This window comes from Neodiprion fabricii, chromosome 3, assembly GCF_021155785.1.
Source record: "Neodiprion fabricii isolate iyNeoFabr1 chromosome 3, iyNeoFabr1.1, whole genome shotgun sequence".
Classification (NCBI taxonomy): Eukaryota; Metazoa; Arthropoda; class Insecta; order Hymenoptera; family Diprionidae; genus Neodiprion; species Neodiprion fabricii.
In genome coordinates, this window is record NC_060241.1 from 5,375,001 (window position 1) to 5,398,670 (window position 23,670).

At 37.7% G+C, this 23,670-nt stretch overlaps 1 protein-coding gene across 1 annotated transcript in view; it reads right to left on the reverse strand.

The window, feature by feature from the left end:
* Positions 1 to 22,039, reverse strand: part of LOC124178406 (zinc finger protein chinmo) — an 88,819-nt gene extending 66,780 nt beyond the window's left edge. Inside the window, exon 1 of the mRNA XM_046561695.1 lies at positions 21,955 to 22,039. Within this exon, the coding sequence (XP_046417651.1) occupies positions 21,955 to 22,027 (73 nt within the window). The 5' untranslated portion in view covers positions 22,028 to 22,039. The remainder of the gene's footprint in view (positions 1 to 21,954) is intronic.
* Between the last annotated feature and the right edge of the window lie 1,631 nt (positions 22,040 to 23,670).

The following is a 23,670-nucleotide window of genomic DNA, read 5'->3' on the forward strand; positions in this document are numbered from 1 at the left end:
AACACGGACAAGCGGGTAAAGGGTGATGCCGAATAAATTCTCACCCTTGCCCGTGGCGAGAATTGGAGGGCCGGAGGGGGGGGGGGGGGGATGAAAAAACGGAACGATAAGAAAACGTCGAAGATTTTAAAGACGCTTGCGCGTTGTTTTTTTTTTTTTTCTTTTTTTTACTTCGTCAAGGTCTATTTAATTATGCGTTATCGAAAAGTCAAAATGTAGGTTGTTGCGAGGTGTGCGAGGAGGAAAAAAAAAAAAAAAAAAAAAAAAAAATGGAGGGTTACCGAATTTGTGGTCGGAAATTTCGATACGTTCTTTATTCTATATATGCGTATTACTGACTATAGATATTTTTTGCCGAAGAAGCACTTTTTCAAAATTTTATACCGTGATGTTTGGATTATTGTGGCATCGTTTTTCCATTTTTTAATCCCCCCCCCCCCCCCCCTCGCGTCGAGTCGCGAAATTAAAAGAAGTAAGATCGAAAGATTTTATCATTATATCCCATGTCGAATTTTAACTTGGTATTATTATTATTATTATTGTCACATTTACGGACAATTCGATCGATTTTCAAATCTCTTAGTAGGTTTATCAACGTTACGTGTACGTATCTCTGTCCTGCAATCATTAGCCGGACCGATTTTCGTTCGTTTCGATCGGTTTATTAGTTTTCGAAGAATTTCGATACTTCTTCTTTTTGTTTCTTTTTTTATTTCTGTTCTCTTCTTTTCTCCGAATCAATCGTCGCGCCACTACGACGCATCGCGATGCATAACGACTATAATATAATACAACCTAACAATCTTTTGCATCCTTTTTCACTTATCGCCAGTGTTCATATACAAATATACATATATATACCAATTTTATTTATATTTTATATACACACACATGTACATAGAAAGAAAATGAAGGACAAAAACTCTGAGAAATCAAATTCTCATCTAGAATGACGTGATACTGTGAAAGAAAGAGAAAAAGAGAGAGAGAGAGATAAAAATGTATGCAGAAATACAATAAAATAATTTTTCCAAAAACCTTTACTACAATTCACTTTGTACGCGTGTGGTATAAATATAAATACATAACGACTGCACTGCGGATGCACAGGGGTGTCGAAAATCGTCGATGTAATGATAACAACAATAGCTAATACAGATAACGTTTAATGAGCGAACAGAAGAGAAAAAAGAAAAACAATCAAAAAACAAAAAATGATAAGAATGAAAGAAAGGGGAGGAGAAAAAAAAATATATACACATCAGGGTGATCCTTGCTTAGGGTGTCGATGATTTTTTTTCAGACCACCCCCCAAATAAACTACAAACAATTCAAAAGCAATTTCCCAATTCTTTCAGATTTTTATATCAATTCAAACCCGTGCTTGTAAATGGATGGATATCACCAATTAAAATACAACCTGTTTCAGACGCATTCTCAGCATGTAATCTATTGTAAGAGTGACGATGTTCGAATCAATCTGTAATTGCGAAGATTTAGTGAGTATTAGTACTACTGTCTGAGAAAAAAATTCACATCATCGTCGTATCAACCAATCTCGACGAAATTGCACACCCTAGAAATTTGACTTTTTCTTTTTACTAATAAAAAATGCAACTGTTTATATTATCCGGTATGACGATGTGAATTTTTTCTCAGGTAGTAGCACTTGTAATGCTCACTAGAACCTCACATTCATGGATTATTTCGAACATTATTACTCTCACAGTAAAACATATACTAAGAACGTGTCCGAAACACGTGTATTTCAAATTGGGAAATCCTTCCTCTTACAGGCACGGGTTACAGTTTGGTATAAAAGAATCTGAAAAAAATTGTGAATTGTTTTTCAATTATTTATAGTTGATTTGACGGGGTGATCCGGAATAAATTCGTCAACGTTCTAAATGACGACCACCCTAATTGTATATATATATATATATATATATATATATATATATATATATATATACATACATATATCTATAATAATGTATGTGGGTCATCGAAGCCGTTGCAAATGCGGTTACCCGAAATCGTTACGTGCGTGTGTGTGTGTGTGTGTGTGTGTGCGTTGCGATCGTGCGTGGGGCGATCTTCTCTCCTTATCTATATCTCTCTCTCTCTCTCTCTCTCTCCGTCTATCTCTATTTCTCCTCTCCGTCAGCGTCGACCCCGAGAAGGTGGAGGAGGAGGAGGAGGAGGAGGAGGAGGAGGAGGAGGAGGAGGAGGAGGAGGAAGGGGGGAGGGGGCAAGAACGCAGCGGCATAGGGAAGAACGGTGGGGATGGGTCCGAGGGAAGGGGTAAGAAGGGAGGGAAGGGAGGGATTGCCTGAGGCCAGGATTGCCGAACTTGAGTTCGCGCGTTTTACGTTGGTTGTTGCCCCGGCTACCCGGTGTTGCGTGTGGCGCCCCGGTGTTTTCCCCTACCTTGAAAAATTGCCCTCCGCGCTTTTCCTCCTCCTCCCCTCCCCCCTCTTTGCCGCCTCTTTCGCACTTACCGACGCCGATTCAACTCCGCTCCGATTCCCCCCCACCCCGTTACAACCCCGACTTCAATCATCGCTCCGCTCTCCCCCCCACCTTGCCGTCCTCGCCGAAATTCGCCACCCCCTCCCCCCCCCCCCCCCCGCCGCCCCATCCGCGCGTTCGAGCCCCTCTTCGCCCTTCACAACGCAAACCCGGGTCTAATGTTTCTAAGATATCTATCTATCTATCTATCTATCTATCTATCTATCCCCGTCAGCCTCGGAATCTAACACGTGCCAGTATCGGCCCTAGGTTACGATCGGCCCGAGTTTGCCACGGTTTTTGAAACGATTTTTTTCACTCTTCCACGTTTCGATCGTGTTTCGTGTGTTTTTTTTTTTTTTTTTCTTCTTCCCTTTTCTTCTTCCCTCGGTTCGCATTTTCTTTTTTTGGTGCGCGACGCCAATTTTATCACCAGACGCGCGGCGTGCCTGCAGCCAAACCATTTGCGAAATATTACAGTTTGCATGCAACGAAAATGTTGCAGAAATTTTAGTAAACGCGGTGATACGCGTTGTTTTGATTTTTATAAAAAAAAAAAAAAAAAAAAAAAACAGTTCAAACAGTCGCGTACAACGAATTATATTTCAGACGATAAGAACGATTCGACAGCTAGACAGAGATAACAGAGAGAGAGAGAGAGAGAGAGAGGGAGAAAGGGGAAAAAAAATTCTGTCAGCCAATTAATTTGGCACTGATTGTTCCGTGACTTAGAAGAGATTCATTTCGTTTAGTTGAATGCCTATTCCTGTTTGATTTACTCAACCTGCGACCAATACCTTCTGCATTAGCTGCAATGCCGATTCAACTCGTATTGCATCAATTTGCAATAAAATTTCGTACGATATCGCAGGAAAAAAATCTCGTGGATAGAATCAATTGGTCGAATCGAACGGTTTAACGATTAGTGGTTAAAATCGTTAATAATCATTGCATAAAAAATAGATTCAGAAAGTACGATTAAATACTAATCAAGTGAAACTGGAAATTGTCAAGCTTCACATAATGGCGAGAGAATCGATTTCGTACAACAATGATAAAATTACTTTTTCCGTCGATGATGAATTTTTTCATTTCATTACAATTTTTCCCACCTATTTTATCAAACTTTAGACACCTACATGGCACAGCAAATGCATTTTACAACGCGTTACAATACACAATGCGATTATTGACAGATTTTACATCCTACACTGAATCAAATGTTTTATAAACTTTGTTTTCTCTTTCATTACGATTGTTGCTTTTTCATTTTACTAATTATTCATCTCCTTCCTACCTCATTACGCGAATCGCATCGCTGCACCAACGGAGCACGAGAGGAGTACGATATTTCTCTCTCATCTCTCCCACCACGATAAAACCCCCTCCCTCTGCCCCTCCCCCCCCGCCCCGTCCCACTCTCTCACTCTCTTTCTTTACGCCTCCCTTAATCGTCAAATCGGTATTACGGAGTACGACCGTATACCCATACGCACATTAACGCACAGATCCCCATCTACTTCTACATTTATGTATACAGTGCATTACGCACGCACGTATGGAATAGACCAGTACTCGCGTAAAGTGATCAAATTCTACAATTATGCGTGATGTATTATTATCAAACATGTAATACACGTATAAACGCTTCTCTCTCTCTCTCTCTCTGTCTATTTTCACTTTAAAAATTCTGCACATTATCCGTCATGTTTTCTCGCTCGCAGGATATGGGAAAAACAAATTTCGCCATGCATCGCGGGCAAGTTCGTTTTGTCTATCATCCCTCCACTACCCCTTTTTCATCCCTCGCCTCATCCCAATTCCCCTGCACTCAAGGGCCGCGTGTGCAGAAGTGCTCTGCGGTACATATAATTGGGGTTTCGAGGTAACGGGAGGCGTCAGGGGTGGGGGAGGAGGAAGAGGAGGAGGAGGAGGAGGAGGAGGGTTGGGACGGAGACAGGGGTTGTATAGAATCCTGCGGGCAGCGGGTAGAAGGGAAGGGGCATCGCTGCAGGGACGGAGCGAGAGAGCGAACGAGCGAGAGAGAGAGAGTGAGATGGAGCGAGCGAAGCGGCGGGGTGGGGGGGGATGAATTTTGGCAGCATCGCTACGCTACGCTACGTACACCGTACGTACGTACGCATGACTCAGGGGGACCCGGAGGCAAATGTAGATTGGCCGAGTGGGGGGAGAATTGGCAGGTGGCGGGGTGGAGTGGCGGCGGGGAGGCAAACGCTAGGAGGAGGAGGAGGGAGGAATAGGCGAAGGAGGAGGAAGAGCGAAGGGACCGAGTGGGGTCGTTGAAGGGGTGGCGGGAGGGAGGGAGGGAGGGAGGCAACACGGCGAGGCTCAAGGTCGCTGCGGGGCCGCACGCGCGACTCCGGCTACGCACGCACACACGTAAGACGGAAGGTATCACACACGCGCTACGGAACGGCGGCGCGCGCACGCGCGAACGCAGCGCTACGGCGATCAGTTTAACCGAACCGAACCGAACCGAACCGAAGTGAACCGAACCGAATCGAAACCGAGACGCGATGAAACGCGAGAGGCGAACGCTCTCCCCCTGGCGCTTTGCGCTCTATGCAGTTGCGCTATGCAGTTGCGCTGCGGCGTAACGATGCGCTTCGATGACGAAATTGTCGTAAATATTGTTCCCGATGATTTTCACGTTTTTTTATTATTTTTTTTTTTTTTTTGAAATGCGTTTTTTTCTGAAGGGGAGGAGGTTTCGTTCTTTTTAGCTTCGTTTCTTCAGTTAGGTATAATCAATTTTAATCGCACGCGCTGCGTCTCGTTTCCGAGTCTCCAATTGGCGAGTGGAATATGGATAACAAAGGAGATCTGATGATTTCGAACTCCGTTCAACAATAGGTGTAACAAGACAAAGTATGGTTATTTAAGACTATTTGAAACGAACGAAAAAAAAAAATAAAAATAAAAAAATGTATAACAAACTGTTGTCGATTTCGGATGATAACGTTTTCCCTTCACATATCTAGTCGTTCATTGTCTTTATTGTTTTCCGTTAGTATTGAAATAACGAAAATATCATTGAGTATTCGTTACTGTTGTTGTTTATTGTTATTTATTTTCTCCTTTAGATTGTATTTGGTTTGTTTTTTATTTAGTTTTTTTTTTTTATTCGGTGTGTTATTCGTTTGTAAGAAGGGAGATGAAACGGAATTCTTATCGCAGTAACACGTCATACGTGACGCGTAAATACGTACGTGAACAAGTGATTTTGCTACAGTGACGAATGAAAAGAAATAATTAATTTACAACGAGGAGAAAATTTGCGAAGAAGAATAATTTCATAAATGCAGTCGCAACTGTTAAGCAATAGCTGTGACGGTTGAAAAGAAGCGGGATGTCGGAAAATTACTATCTTCACCTGCGATGTGAAAAACGCCGTCACGTAGATGAATGAATAATCGCATCGGCACGATATAATTATTAAACAAGTGATAAGAATATTACCGCTAATGTACGAAAACGAAAGCAGAATTATTTCAATGCACATTTTGCGCAACGTTTTTGTTTGATAAAAATTATCGTCCAATAAATACAAGCGTGTAATTTTGGAATGTCAATTAACAATTAGGTACTTACTATTAAATTTGGGTAAAAAACATTTTAAACAAATTAATAAATTTAAAAAAAAAAAAAAAAAAAAATGATAACGAAAGAACACTAATGACACAACAAGTATCTTTTTTCTCTCCTTACTTACATCCGTCCAATCATAATCTGTTTCATATATTATTTTTTCGTCAACTTCCTTTCGATCAAATGCGGTATTACTAGCCATTTCTTATTTCATTTATTTTTTTTTTACTCCTGCGCGGTTTGATTTTCTACACACACAACACGTGCCAAACTCGAAGATCGAAGAATATTGGATCGTTGAATAATTAGAATTACACCCGACCGCTTAAATATCTTACAGTGTATACGAAACAGGTATCGTATACCTACGCAGGATGAAAACTAAAATTTTTATAAAAAAAAAAGGTTGAGAAAAAAATCGTCTAGAATGTGTTTGTCCGTGTATTTCCGTGTGTGCGACATGTTTGCATGGAGCCTAGAAACGAAGTGAAGCCAAGCCGAGTCAAGTCGAGTCAAGTCAAGTCAAATCGAATCGAATCGAGTCAACTCGGGCCAAAGCCCCGCTCGCCTAGGTTCTTAGAAATAAAACTTTACGAAAAAAAAAATCTCTTTCCTAAACTACAGCGCGAAATGGAAATACGAAGGTGGAAGAGAGTGAGAGAGAGAGAGAGAGAGAGAGAGAGAGAGAGAGAGAGAGCGAGAGAGGAAGGGAGGGAGGTAGATCTGTATCTCATCTCGCGAATACCAACATGCGAATATGTTATATACCTATAACTCTATACGGGACACGCGTGTCGTCAGCCGGTCATTTTCGTAACCCATGCCACGTGTCCGTTTTATCTAATTCTTCTTACTTTCATATTTAATTTATTTTTCTACGCCGTCGTTTCTTTTTTCTCATATTTTTATTTTTTTTATTTTTTTCATTCAAATTCTTTTTTTTTTTTCCTCTCGTTTCGTTGACTTCTCTCTCTCTCTCTCTTGCTCTTCCTTTTTACCACTTTCAATAAACAAACAAACAAACAAACAAACCCCGAACTCTGTGCCTCCATCCATCCCCGCGGTTTCTCTTAAACGTGTACGTCAATGACGGATTTGCATGCACTGTGCGTAACGGAGAAAAAAAATAAAAATTTTTGATTGAAAAAAAACAAAAAAAAAAAATAAAAGTAGTTTTCCCACGATAAGCGGGGATCACGCGTTGTTCGGGGAGATATTTTGTCGCCGGGATACAGTACCGTTTGTTTTTCGTACAAGAACGAGATCGGGGAGAAAAAAAAAAAAAAAAAATACAGCAAAAAAGTATCAAACGAAAAAGAAAAGATAAATGTCCAAGCGTTACATAGTCAAAGATTTTGGAATAATTCCGTTGCTGACGTACGAATCTAAAGTATTAATTAACCGAACTGAGGATTGGCGAGAACATCGAAAATATTTGCAAGTATTCGAAGAATGATGAGCGAAATGAAAAAAAAAAAAAAACGACGACAAAGTAGAAGGAAGAATCGCTCGCACGATTTTTAGCAGATTTATACTTTGATTTCACACGATAATCTCATCAAATCTCCGTGTGTATAATTATTATACCGTGTTTGTTAAATGCAAGAGTTTTATACAAAGAAATAAAAATGAATAAAAAAAAAAAATCAACAGTATTTATTTAAAAATGCATCGATTGATTTAGTCTGAGATAATTTGGTTACTGAAATATCGCTACGACGCGACGTCTGTTTACTACGTATATATATATGTATATATATTCTTGAGTGAAAAATTCTCTAAAGAAAAAGTTAACAAATTATAGAAATTTTTTGCAGAGTTTAAATTACACAACGTATATATGTATATAGAAAATAATTGTGCAGAAGATTGCCCAAGGTATAATACTTTGGGAGTTGGATTTTTTTTTAATACACTTCTCTCTCTCTCTCTTTCTTCTTTCTTTCAGAGGAATGGAATTTTTTTTCACGAGAAACAATTTTCACCGATTCTCGACGTTCTAATTCACCATCCGATAAACGTTGGAAATAATTTTTACCTATCACACGCAAATCGTTTGTAAGGATATACCCGTATATTTTTGATTTTGTTAAAAGTTTTTTTTTTTTTTTTGCCAATTTTCCGAACTGCGAAACAGTACCCTTAATTTTTTTCATACTCTTCATTCGATTGGTTAATTATTTATACATATATTGAGGGTGGTTTTGAAAAGGAACTTTTTTAAAATTCTTGGAAAATTCTCAATAATTGTTTTTTCTTTTCCAAACCGGTGAGCCGATTTTATTCTATTGTTTTTTTTTCTTTTTTTTTTCACAGTTTTCAGTACTCTTAATTTTCTTGATCGACTAAAACGTTGTTTAAACGGTCTGAAAATTTCCAAAACTTATATTTTTTTACTCAGAACATTTTTCTAGACCGAGTTCATTGTTGGATTAATAAAAAAAAAAAAAAAAAAAGTATCCGCAACGGAACCGGTCTAGAAAATTTTCCAAGTGAATGGTAGAATTTTTGAGAATTTTTCGGTAATTTTCAGATCGTTGAAAAAATGTTTCGGTTGATCGAAAATAAAAAAAAAAAAGCATGGAAAGAAATCGGTAGTCGTGGGGGTCCAGTTTTGAAATACTTTGGAACAGAAAGTACGGTTTTTGATGATTTTAAAAACAGTCTTTTTTTTTTCAAATCGTCCCAGATATTTTACAAATAATTAACCAACGGGGTAAAACAATCAAAAAAATTCAGGTTACCGGAGTCTCAGAGTCGGGAAATTTGCGTGAAGACAAAAATCAAAATCCTGCAATAGGAATACGCATACGTACGTATATGTATACGTGCGAGAATATGCAGAGACGAATCTAAAGAGAGCGAAATGCGGGGTGGGGGGGAGGGAAGGGACGACGAAAAGACGAGGGTGAAGGAGAAAGGGGACGGAAAATATCGTCAATACTGCAACGGGGACGGTGAAAAGCTCGTCTCCCCGCAAGCTCGGCAAGCTCGTCGAGCTTCGCCTCGGTACCAGCAACGAGAAATGCGCGAAGCTTGCGCTTGCCGCGGCATCTCTGTAATAAACGCGTACCCGACTGCCGACGGATGCGAGAAACCCCCTGCGAGCTTTTGTGAATCGGGAATCCGGGAATAATTGCCGCGAATGAACCCGTTATCCACAACCCCCCTAAATTTCAACGGCCCGCGCGCTGCGTTAGCGACGCGGAAATCCTGCCGCGATTAGAATCAGGGATATTATTATGAAGTAAATGAATAAGTATGTACATTATATACATATACATTATATATATATATATGTGTGTGTGTGTGTGTGTGTGTGTATGTGCGTGAGCGCGCGCGTAAAAGGCAAGAGATGAATATTTAACGATGAGAATTACAATTATCTTCATATCAATAATATCAAAAATTTCATCTAAGCAATAAGAATCGAGATAATTATACAAATATATATATATATATATATATATATTATACAAGTTTATTTTTTTACGTTCTATCGATATAATCGCTTAGAATTTTGCCTAAGAATGCGGGTGAAAAATCGTTGGTGAAATTTTATCGTTTATTGGGTTATTCCGGGGCACGACGGACCCAAGTAAAAAGAAAAGTCGAAAAAAATTATTCCTTTTTTCTTTCAAGCATTGCGACGTTGTTGGATAAGTTTTTTTTTTTTTTTTTTTTTTTTTACAATACGTGTCGCGTCAAAGTATGCGACATTCTTTCGGTACGAAAAAAAAATTTTTCCTCAAAAATGATCTTTTAGATTTAGAAGCAGCCATTCGTTTGACTCTGGAATGAGAGAGAAAAAATAAAAAACAAAAAAAAAAAAAATATTCCTTTTGTCACGCGCATCGATGGATGATCGAAGATTTATTCGACAGAGGTAAAGTTAAAGGATGCAGACTGATTTGGAGAATGGAAAGTGGAGAATTGAAAAAAAATTTTCATGTTTTTGGAGGAGGTCCGTCCGTGACCCGGAAATTGTTTTTTTTTTTTTTTCTACGTTTTATTCTCGAATCAAATTAATTTTCTTCGGGAAAAAAAAACAAAAAAAAAAAAAAAAAAAATGACACTCCGATACCGAATCCGTATATATACTATCCATACGTTACGAATGAAAAATCAAGAGTTACGAGCAATTTAAAAAGTAGAAATAGGAAAACGGAAAATAAATTTTAAAAAAATTTCACAACACGCGGTAAGCGCGATTCGCGAATTTTCTAAGACGATCTAATCTAGGCGCCGGTGTTTTTTTGTTTGTTGTTTCTTTTTTTTTTTCTTTTTTTTTTTTTACTTCTACGTTTCGCTCCCTGTCTCCTTCCATCTCGCGTCATCTTTCTCTCTCTATGGCTCGCTCATTACTAAAATAGCAAAGCGGCACAACTGCCGGAAAGAAAGCAGCTAGGCGGCGCTATGCTTACGGTATAGATATACATATATATATATGAGAGAGAGAGAGAGAGAGGGAGAGAGAGAAACGTAAAAAATATGCATATATTTACACTTTTTACGTATATTTATAATATACAAATATTATATAATATCGAAAATGCGAGCGATGATTGAAGAAAATTAATCGTTTGTTCCTTTTTTAGTCTCGTTGTTTTAGCGCTTCATCTTTACCCTTCCCTGTACGCGATATAATCGGTTGATATATGGTAAATTCCATGCGAAACTAATCGACCTATGCCCCGCGCCATTTTTTATTTCGTTTTTAAAGAAATTTTCTGCAATTGTTCCAGCTCTGAAACTGTACTCTGAATATATTCAAATTTTTCATTCAACTGTTCAATTATTTGCGAATATTTACTTTATACGCTCTAAATATTGGTAAATAATTGAACAGTTGATTGAAAAAAAAAAATGTGGTAAAAAATATTCAAGTCACTGTTTTTAGAGTTGGGAGGATTGCGGAAAATTTTTTCATTCAAACGAAATCGGAAATTGTGAGGGTCGGAAGTCGTTGTTCGGATTCCCATGGAATTCCCCATGTATAATACCTACATATGAGGTTGCAATTCGTGTAACGTATCAAGTGTATTTACAACATGTTACAAAATAATGGGGAATTTTACTTACACATTCTCCTAAGCGATACATGCATGGGCAAGAAAGAGCGTTAGAAAGAGAGGGAGGGAGAGACGGAGACTGAAACTTCCGCATAGAATTGTGACCACTGGCTTCCTTATTTCGATATCAGCCCTTTGCCCTGAATTCCTTCATCCGCCTCAGATATCGAGGTTTAGAAATTCCGATTCTATACTAACTCAATAACATAATTTAAATTTTCCGTTTATATGCGATGTAATTGAAAAGCGTAACTATCGCATAGTGTTTGAATGATTTTTCAACATCTCTATTTTTTTTTCCCCCCCTCTTAAGACATCGGCATTACATTTCCCTGGATTTATTCCAATATTTCAGCCCGTTGAATCTTTTTTTTTCGAGAGAGAGAGAGAGAGAAAAGTAGAAAAAAAAAATACAAATTAAGAAAAAAATTATAACGCTACCAGAATTTTTGCGAGATAAGAATACAATATGGTGCTGTTGTTGCTTCGAGAGATAGTTTCGCTGCACACCCAGCCTGTTGCTTATCTATACCTATGTCGTGCCTGAATCATAGATAGAGTGTAGATAAATATATATATATATATATACATATTTAAAATACAAGAGGAGCAAGTAACGGAGTATAATAAATTTCATTGAGGAAGTGAATTTGGTCAAAAGCGAGCGAACGAGTCGGTGAACGATTGAATTGGAAACGACATTTTTTGCAAGCAAAAAGGGGAGAAAGATGGTTGAATAAAAAAACGAAAAAAAAACAAAAAAAAAAAAAAAAGAGAAAGAAAATCAAAACAGCGACGAAACGAAAGTATCTAAAAGGTACGCGTTGCGAATATCTAATGTCGCATAAAAGAAAGTTGTTCTTTCAACGATCTCTGCACGGAATCAAAAAAAAAAAAACGAAATATCCGGATTTTTATTTTAAATTTAAGTAAAATTGAATCGATCGATCGTAGCGTTAAATAACGTCGTCAATCAATATATACCGGTCAACACGTGGATCGTGATATCTAAGGACGCCGAAGTGGATTAAAAAAATGTTATTCAAACGTTTTTTAAACGCTCTAGAAAGATCGTGCCCGAAGTCTTTTGAAAATAATTTCAAAGGTTTAGAAAAGAGAAAGAAAAAGGAAAAGAAAAAAAATATCTCAAACGCCAAAAATCGTAGATACGGCGAAATCGAAACCCCGAAAAAAAAAAAACAAAAAAGTAAAAAACATCTCGATACGCCGCAAAGGTAAGAAAAAATAGCTTTCGAGACGCTCAAATTCTTGCAAGATGTTAAATCGGACTGGCAGTTAAAAAAAAACAAAAGTCTTTCGACGTATTCAAAAAGAGTCTTTTCACCCGTCCGACTACGAATCTCTTACATTCGTTGAAATAAAACCCACGTAACGAAACGATATTAAACAATATTTCCATTAATTTTAAAATGTGGTTACTTACGAATAACGGTGTGATCAGGTACCTTAATCTCGGATGATTCAGGACCACGTGTAATTAATTATCATACGTAAAGTATGTATTTTTAAATCACACCGCACAGTACATATATATATATATATATATATATATATATATCGTCAATTGACTTGACGTAAATTCAGTTAGTGTTTCAGAATTTTTACACAATATATTTGTCAATTGGCATTTATGCGTGTGTTTATTTAAACATGTATGTATTATTATTTGTTTTACACGCAATATCCAGGTTGTAAAATTATTGTACAATCTACGTACGTTCTTTAACGAAAAAACATTGAACGATTAACACGTATAAAATTCATACAATTTAAACTACGCAGATAACAGTCGACGTGTAAAACCGCGCACCCGAGTTACACGGTGATTTTCATGTGACTCGAAACTCTCTAGATGCCGTTTATGATACGCTATTTGGGGATTAAGTAAGAAGATCTAACGTTACGCATATGCGCACATATATATATGTACGTATATATATATATCGGTTTCGTTGCGTACCTGTTACACATTACACGTTACACAAGCAAACACAAACTATCGAAAGAATATTTTGCACCGCGCAACACAGAGAAGGGATTCAGACGATACTCCGGCAACGGACGGATTTACAATGATAAGTGAAAGATCGTTGGGGTAAACACTCCGCGAGAGGAGTAAACGGGTGTTTACAACGAGTCCTAGCGCATAGATCGGGTTAGGTACGAAGCAAAAAGGAAACGGGATTAAAATCTTGACGTTTTGTTACACTAACAATAAGCGAGTAAAAAATCTCCCAATCACTTAACGCGAATTTATCATTCATAAATCAATAATTAAATGAATCCATTTATTACGGATCTATACAAGGTGTTTAACGATATCCGAGAGGGAACTTTTTTTTCTCGCACATTGCGATGCGTCGATACACCGAACGAATTAATCGATCTGTGTTACCGAACAAGTATAATTGATTTTGAAACGGTTTTAATATGACTCGGATTCAAAGATGATAGTATGAGAAACTGTTGCGGAGAAAGGGTTTTTTTTAAGTGAGGTCAGGGGGGGGGTGATGGAAGACAGAACAAGAATGAAGAGGAACCGACGTACGTACATATATATATATACGTATATATATATATCGATAAATAATTCATGAAACTGAGAAGAATGCGAATTTTATACTTAAGAAAAAAATATTGAAACTAAAAGTTAAAACATCGATCATTTCTTTGCCATAATTCCTCTTCTTCATCTTCTTCTGTATTTAATACAAATATAACCTAATATCTACGATATATATATATATATATATATATATATATATATATATTTATCAAATTCGTAACAAACCGTAAATTTCGATAAACACGGTGACTTGGGCGAGTTGATTCGAAAAAAAAACAAAAAAAAAAAAACGAAAAAGAAAAAGCACGATAAAAAAAAAAAATCAAAAATTGAAAAACAAAACCGCAATTTTCAAGTCTGTAACAAACCGTCGTTCGCGACGTATATATCGATACTGTTGAATGAAGGATAGACAGAGATAGATAGATGGATAGATGGATCGATCGATAGAGATGGAAGGGATGGTCGGAGAGTTTTGTGTAAATAGGTAGAAGAAAGAGTGAGAGGGAGAGAAAGACAGAGAGAGAGAGAGAGAGAAACGCGACAGTGAGAGTGAGAGCAGGGTCTGACTCTCGGGGCTCTTGCTACCAAACTAACTGGGAACCACGATAGAAACGACGATGTACTTTGGGCAGCAGCGACATTCGTCGTCAGTCGTCGCTGTGCTCTCCTCTACTCGCTGATAGATATATATATACATATATGTATATCATAGATATAAGTAGTACACGGTATATCTTTATCTGTACCTATATCACCGAAGCTTGCGGAAGGTTGACTGACTGACTGACTGACTGACTGACTGACTTACTGACTTACTTAACTGACCGAATGCGCTTGTCTTAACTCTACGCGACGTCCCTACGTTTTTCTTTTTTTTTTTTTTTTTTTTCGCCTGCCTCGATTGTCGAATAGTGTTGTCGCACGGTGTAAAGTAGAACCCTGCGTAACCGCTGGGAGACCTCACCTCCCCCACCACCACCCCTAACCCTTTGGTCCTTCCACAACCAATCTCGCTTACTCTCCGAGAGCTCTCGTCGCAACGCAACGCAACGCAACGCAACGCAACGCGTTAGCGATACGTAATACGAAAATGTAAACGTCGATGAGTCTGTTTTGCGCGTAACGAGATTTGAGTATGCATATATATATATATATATATGTATGTTTTGAGATGCTGACGGTCATGTTCACGTTCGAATCTTACTCACCTTACTGCCCCCCTCCCCCCACCCGTCCACCGCTCCCACTCCTCCCACTCCTCCTCCTCCTCCCCCTCCAGTTGGCCGCTTCTCACGTGGTTTGCATCGCAACGTTCGACACCGTTGTTCGGTACAATAATGCAGAGATATACACGACATACATGGAGGGTTGCAATTAATGCGTTACTTTGTTAATTGCATTGGTGTTTTCATTGAAACATTAAATTTAATGTCTTAATGGAAATTATTTGCATTAGGAAGTGAAAAAGTGACGGTTAATGCGTTAATTTTTGATTAAAAAATTTGCAACCCCGCACGTGAGTTGACCATTTTGATCTAGACCAAAACCAAACATGAATTCGTTCCGACCGTTCAAATACAAATTCCATAAATTTAATGATCAAATGAAAATAATTTTCATTAAATCATTGAATCTAATCTTTAAATGGAATTTATTTCCATTAAATTATTTCCGTTATGAATTGAAAAAGTAATGGTTGACGCGTTAATTGTTCGTTAAAAAATTTGCAACCCTGCATAGATTTGTGTTTAAATATGGGAATTGGACTTGTCAAATCGATCGATAATCTTGCACGCGTTGCGCGATGTGGAAAGTTGCGAAAATTATTATCGTAGGATCGTTCGGAAAATTCTTTGTTAACGCGGTAAACGATGTTCGCGGTATTGAATTGTGGTAAATTTTTTATTTTTTAATTTTCTTTTCCCGATTTCATTCACGGGGGTAACTTTGCTCGGAACGTTGATGTACATTGTTTCGTTTTTTCGTAATGTTTAGCGCTGAGAGAGTAAACGAAGGAAACAAAAGAAAAAAAAAAAAAAATACGAAGGATAGAAAAAGAAATCGTCACGTCGTCGGAGACGCGGGTGCGAAAATGATCCGGAATGAAATATAAGATTCTTTGGCATTTGAAACAGATGAAACAAAAAAAAAAAAAGAAAGAAACGCACGATTTTCAGATGGTTGTGAATAATTTTAATAAATTAACGATCGGTGGAAAAAAATCTGGCGTTAAATTCGTGCGTGTATTTTTTTTTTTTTTTTTTTCGAGATCGGAAAATCGTGCACAAATTCGTCAAAGCGAATCACAAATCATCGAGGAAGGGAAAAGTCATTGCCCGGTATGACACGAGAAGCTTCGTGCGCGATGTGATATGGTTTTTTTTTTTTTCTCAATCTCACGTCGTATACGTACGTCTTTATTGCTCGTTATTTGAAGAGGAGAATTGAAACAGTCTGTGCGTGGTCATTTTTTGAGAAAAAAAATAAAAATTTCCTTCAAAAAATACAGTCTATATGCCAAGGCCAATGTTTTCTAAACAGTACATTTATTTATTTATTTTTTTTTCTTTTACTATTTTGAAGAAAAGGTTCCGCGTTTACTAAAACACGTTTTGATAAATCAACGTCCGTTTATATAGTCTGTTAATCAAGGCTTATCGTAAAATCTGTCCAGAAAACAATGATTCCCAAACTCTGTATTACAGATATGCAAATTTACGATTATTAGTAACAAAAAAATAAAAAAAATTCTCCTTCGTATAACCTCGGATTTCACGCGTGTGTAAATTTTCAATTTTGTACTCGTGTTCTTTTCTTTTTTCGCTCATCTTGTTTCTAGGTAGTTTTGGAGTAGAATTTCACATTTTCGATCCGCCGCGTTTCGATTGCAAAGCAGGGAATTTCGGAGGCACTTATTTATATTCTCATATAATTTCGAATCCTAGTCTAGGATATGTTGACTCGTTGCGTACGAGAGGAATAGACGAAGCACTTTGATGAAAACGGAGCAAGAAAAAGGGGGGAGAAAACGGCGAACGTAATATTTAAAAGTTGATCAAATTTCGGTAATACGATGTATGCGTGACATATATATTTCGTCTGAAATCGCGACTGATTGGGTAAGAAAAACAAAAAAAAAGCTTCGTTTGAATTTTGAATCGAAGAAATTCTATATCCTACTAGTAAGAATTTGAAATTTTTTTTTACCTCGATCGGCTTTCTCATCAGAGTGAAAAAATTTTCTACGTTGTGTAAAAGACTTGCGCATTGTACGTTCTTCCGCGATTGTAATTATAAAATTATCCCACGTTTTCTTTCTCGATCCTTATACCTGAATAGTACCTGAAACGCATTCGCCTCTTTCGCAGCTCCATTTTGAGTTTAGATAAGTAACTTTTTCACCGTTTGATTCAATTTCGCGATATTGGAATGATTTTCGTCGATTCAACCGCGGGAGAATTTTGTCCAACGTGTTTACCCGTAATATATTTATCAACAATATCCAATGAACGTTATAAAAAATCATGATAAATCTACGAATTAAACGATCTATCAATCCATCCCTATGTTAAACTTTTCTGTCGCACATTTTTCCACTCAATATTTCATCCCGAATTTTTTTACTCGAGATGAATTTTTGGGATCGCTGATCAGGAATCTCAAGTAAAACTTGCATAATTTCTAAATCAAAGATGGTGGATGTAAAAAAACTATTCAAACTCGATGACGTAAGAAAAAAGAGATTAGATTTCGTCCATACTTTAACGGTCGTACGAATTAACAAAGATCATTCGAATTTGTAAATAAACTGTGATAAGGCTACACGACATGTAAATTTTTCAAACGGGAGGCTGAGCATCCAACTGTGACTTGAAAGAGTTACTTAAGATTCTCCAAATGGTCTTTTTCTTTTTCAAATATCCGTCAGGTAAAAACTGAGCTATTCCGTGTGAATAATTTCCATGCATACGTAATGCGCCCATCTAGGTAACACATGTATTACAGGTATATAAAACCGGACGATGCACCCATCCTGCATTATTGTGCATCGGGTATTTACTACGCATACGTTTACACGGTACCGCTACGTGAACTGCAGGCACATACAGAGAAACATATACGTACATATACGTTATATATACACGATGCACGCTTTTGGCTTTACGGATCGGATGGCTTGTGAACATCGGGCAGAGCCGAGATCTTGCAGGTGAATGCAGGTATACGTACGTACGTAGAAATTTTTATTTCCGGTTACCGCTCGGTCCTAAACTATTTTCATTTTTTACCACGATCGTAAAATATAGTTCCAGGTAGAGAATGAAAATCAGTTTCACAGCTGTTACCGGAAACTCTAGTATCCGTTGCTATTCTTTATCATTACGATCACTGTTGCTAGATTTTCTTGCAACTGTTGCGAAAATTTAATGCTCGTGCGAGAATAAATTGGCGTTAAAGCCTCGTTTGACTAAAAAAGTAGAGTAAACCTCGGAAACTGATTTTGCGTTGCAATAACCAAAAAATGATCGACGATAGCGCAAAATGTTTAGGCGTACCTCGTTTTTCGTAATTCCAACGATATTCGAACAGTTTTTTTTTTAACGACACCTGTTTTACTCAATTTTTCTACTTACTGTAAAAAATGAAATTTTTCTCAGCGCATGCACGTATGTATGTCTCTACGTACATATCTATGGTCAGCCACGAGGCGCTAATTGGCTACCAGATACTTAGGATAGATTAACACACCGTTATACGCAACATGCGTGAATGCGTGTAATATTGACTAAATATGTGTATATATATATATATATATAGGTACTTGTTACTGTATATAGATACACACGCAGGCTTTTCAGGTGTTTATCCCTTCTTTATGCCCACTTCTTCCCCCTCTCCCCTTCCTTCATCCCGCAACGTCGTGAATCTTGTTTTTTTATCAATTTATATTTCTTCTTTTTCTACTGCGTTAGGAATATATATATATACGTATCACGCGAACCTTGAGGAAGTAGTATAATATTATATTTGAAGTATAAAAAGAATTACTACACCTGCGATCGAATCTCTATTTGCACAATGTAAAACAATTTATACGTCTGTGTAATATACAATATTATATATATATGATGCAACGAAAAAAGGAACATTGTCTTGTTAGTTAATACGTAATGTAATGTGTGTATGTATACATATATATATATAATGAAATTCATCGGATTGTTACATTGAACGGGTAATTAAATTTCTGCAGTTGGAATAGTCGCGGATTTATAATAAAATGATTATTTTCTACCGGAGAATTGAGTTGATCGATTATTTATTCAAGGAATTCCTTCTTTACTTTACTATCTTATAGTTTATCAAATTTCTGACCTTCGGTGTGATTTTAGAAAATTATTTCATTCATTCGTGTTTTTGCATATCGAGTCCCGGAATACCGAAGAATGTAGATTTACACGTGAATATATTTTATGTACGGATTCGTATGCGTGTGTGTGTGTGTGTGCATGTATAATATATTTAAAGATGGGAACACGAATGATGATTTTCAAGGAAACACGCAACAGGCGAACGTATATCGAAGAATTGAAGCTCATAAATTCAGATTTTATAGTTGAAAGAGGAATCCGCCTCTGTACAAAGTTGCGTTATTTCATTAGATTTTTTTTAACCTTCGATTCGTTCTTTTTTTTTTTTTTCAATTTACGTTCCTAACGACGCACCTGTACAATATTCGCAGGTGTAGCGAATATATTTGCAATACCTATACACATTATTTATAGATCGAGAAGATGAGTTGGTCAATAAAGTTTTACACACGCACATCGCAAATTCGCTGAGATTTCGCGGGTGATTTTCGGGGGTTTGTCGATTTCTTTTCATTTCTAACTTTGTAAAAAAAAGAAAAAAAAATTTGCGCATCAGCCGCGAAATAAAATTGATTTTTATTTTTTTCTTCTTCTTCTTCTTATCGTCGATCAATTGCTCGAGAGACAAATTTCTAAAAAATTTTTTTATTCATCAAATTCCCATTTTCATTCGTTCTCTTTAACTTGGCACTTGCATATTTTGCATAGATAAGGGTGACAAAAAAAAAAAGAAGAAATACGAACAAAAACAACAAACTACGAAATTATTACAGAGCGACGTACATAAATGAAAATTCGTTGACGTGGAAAATATCTCTACAGTACAGATTATACAACGCAAAATTAATCGAGAATTGTATACAATTCGTTAGTTGCGTAATTCATTAATTGCGAATACGCAGAAGAAGCACGATTGAGAAGGAGATTCGATTAGGTCGAACAAATTAATTAATAATAATAACAGAAATTATTATTTAAAAACAAAATTCCTAATCTCTTTCTTCGCATTCATCCTAGTTTTGTTTTTATATTTACGATGGGTGAAAATTTATACAACTGTATAATCCCTAACTAATTGAAAAAAAAAAAAAAAACTAAAAACAGTTATCAAATAGATTCGCATTAAAGGATAAATCATTTTTTTCAATTTTATCCATACAATAATGAAAATTCTATCGCTTCGTAATTTTCTGCGGTTTGTAATCGTCAAATCGTTTTTGTGGTGTATTGAAAATAACACATTCATATATATATATATATATATATATATATATATATATATATATATATATAATAAAATAAAATATATATATATATACCTATAATACCTATCGCAAAAGTATAATTCAATACCTTGAAGTAACACCTTGTCAATAGACATAAACATTGTATCACCAGAAAATTATCGCTTTGTGAAACCGCGCGACAGTCGTCGATGTAATAGAAAAAAGAAAAAACAAAATTTACAGAACGCGTGTCTCGCACTGAAATCGTATCGGTACCAGCTGTCAGACAGGTGTAACTGAAATGATTTTTTTCCACCGTATTAGAGGGTCGTTTTACACGAAACATATGTAACACGTGTGCGATTACAAGTGTCTAATACGTACCTTGAACGAAAAATTTTCTAGCGCATTAATAATTAGCGTTGCACGTATCGTATATTCCGATTTTAGCAGCGATATATTTTCGAAAGTAAAATAACGACGATGTAGCTGCGATAAGATATTTTTGCAAAAAATTCTCCCCGAGCTATCAAGCGATTAAAGATTAATCAAAGACAAAAAATACCAGTCGCGAAAAGCTCGTTCGAAAATTAATATCCTTAAGCCTTTCAGCAGTTAGACGATTACATATTTGATCATCGTAAATTTCGAATAAAAGATCGATAACGTTTTAATCGAAATCGTTAAATCCTACCTTCACGAATTACTTCTGCTACGTTTTTCGCAGTTTAACCGGTGAACTCGGAAGGTTTGAAAATTAGAACGAGCCGGTCGGTTCCGTAAACTTGTTTCTTCGCAATCGCAAAACTGGCTCACTGTGAAAAATGACTTACCGTGGAATACCGGTGGAATAATTAATTAACCCTCGGAATCGATGAATGTTTTTTTTTTTTTTTTTTTTTTCTCTCCTCGCATCCGATATACCAAATATCCTCGACGGAAAAAATGTGATCCGGAAGAAGTGTAAAACCCGAACGAGTTGTTTTTCTTTCAATTTTTTTTTTTTTCTTTTCCTTTTCTTTTCAACGGAACGAAGGAACGTTTTTTACCGATCACAACCGAGTCGTTGCCCTCTTAATTCTTCGACACTCTGTTAACGGTTGTCGAAGATTCGAGAAAAAAAACATGAAAAAACAAAAAAAAAAAAAAAAAGAAAAAAAAACCAAACAACTTGTTGCAATCGATACAAAACCAACGAGGCTTACGACTACGAGAGATTTCGTTGCCGGATCGTAGGATCGTTTCGCGAAATATCGACGCGATTTTCCCCAAGTTTTCAACAGACCGAATTTTGTTAAACGTACGGTGAAAATTGTCGAAAAGTGGTTTGACGCGATTGACAATTGGGTACGTACATAAGTATCGGTGAGGTGGTGATAAGGATTCGGGGGTCTGATGATATTATACGGTTTAGGTCTGCTGAATATCTCCGTGCGCGTGCCGTGTACAAAACGTTGAAACGGGGCGCGAATCTTGTCGAAATTTTTTCAATACAAAGTTGTAATAAATACGGACGGACGGAAAGACACAGAAACACGAGACAACGAGAAGAGATGGATAGATACGATAGATACCTGCCGGATGGACCCACCATGGATTGACCAGGGGTAGTTGTTGGTTGCTGGGCCCGCCAACAGGGGCGTACATCCTCCCTCGACTACGTCACGCCCGTCACTGCCACCCCACGTTGCACCCCCGCCGAATATCGCCCCCACCCCGCCCCCGACCCACAACCACCCTCCCTTCACCCTCCGAGCCGGCGCAGCCTTTGGCCGTCGTCGGTGTCTGGGTGAAAAGAGAGAGAAACGGAGTTAGAGAGAGAGGCGCTTCCTCCCCTCGGCGTTTCCTTCTGAAACGCGAAAGTCGCGCGGGGGTTGAACCGGCGCCTCTCCCCTTCCTCTTCCCTCTTCCCTCTTCCCTCTTCCCTCTTCCCTCTTCCCTCTTCCCTCTTCCCTCTTCCCTCTTCTTCCCCGGGAAGGTTTCGCTTTCGCTTTCGCATTCGCTTTCGCTTTCCTCCTGCACCGCCGTTTCGCGTTCCCTTTCGGTTTCGCACGCAACACGGGGGCTGCAAGGTTACTGCCTCTCCTACCACCCACCCACCCCCACCCCCCGTAAACTCTCCCGAAACCCGAACTCTCGCGTGGATCTACGCCCGGCGCGCGTGTGCGATGGTGAACACAGCCAGCCACCCTCTGAACGTCCTCGTCAACCGATGAGGAGGTGGAGGAGGAGGAGGAGGGGGGGGGGGGGGGAGGGGGAGGGGGACCTACAGCGCAGAAACTCTCTACAGTAGGACCCGATCCTTGTACTTTTTTCCCGCGGGGGTTAAAACCGCGCGTGGCGTCTTTTATCCGCATCTCTCTCTCTCTCTCTCTCTCTCTCTCTCTCTCTCTCTCTCTCTTTTCTCTCTCTCTCTCTCTCTCTCACTCTCGCTCTCGACGACGTTCGAATGTAAAATTTATTCCCGGTAATATTTATACCGCAGACACGTGTCGGCGGTGATATTTTTTTGAAAAGAATTTTATATTCTTTTTTTGCCACGCAAATTTCATAATTTTTCTTTAGATTTTTACTTTTCTTCACCTTTCGTGATAAAGAAGACAAATATTGCATTGAGAGAGATTTTTAGTTACGGTTACCGCTCGGTTCTTGACTATTTTCATTTTTTACCGCAATCGAAAAATACAGTTCCAGGTACGAAAATGAAAATTAGTTTTATAGCCGTTACCGGAATGTCTGGGATCCGTTACTATTCTTTCTCATTACGATCGCTGTTGCTATATTTTCGCGTAACTGTTGCGAAAATTTAATGCTCGTGCAAGAATAAATTGACGTTAAAGCCTTGTTTAAATAAAAAAGTAGAGTAAATCGAAGAAACTGATTTTACGTCGCGGTTACCAAAAAGGGATCGACGATAGCACAAAATGGTTAGGCGTACCTTGTTTTTCGTAATGAACAACAATATTCGAACAGTTTTTTTTAACCATACCTCATTTACTCAATTTTTCTACTTCTTATAACAAATGAAATTTTTTTCAGTGTAGTTTGTCATTGATTTTTTTACATTTTCGAACATCTGGATTCCGAAAAACAGGTGTTTTTTTTCTTAAATGTCCGTCTGTTCGACAAACTCCATTGGCGATATCGGAAACTGTTGAGTGAAGAAAATTTTAAACTCACAGGATCTTACAACGAAATTATAGGCATGAAAAATTGACATGTTCAATTTGAACTTTCGATTCTACAGGAAACCAATAAATTTTCAATGTTTCACCGACAAAAATGTACTT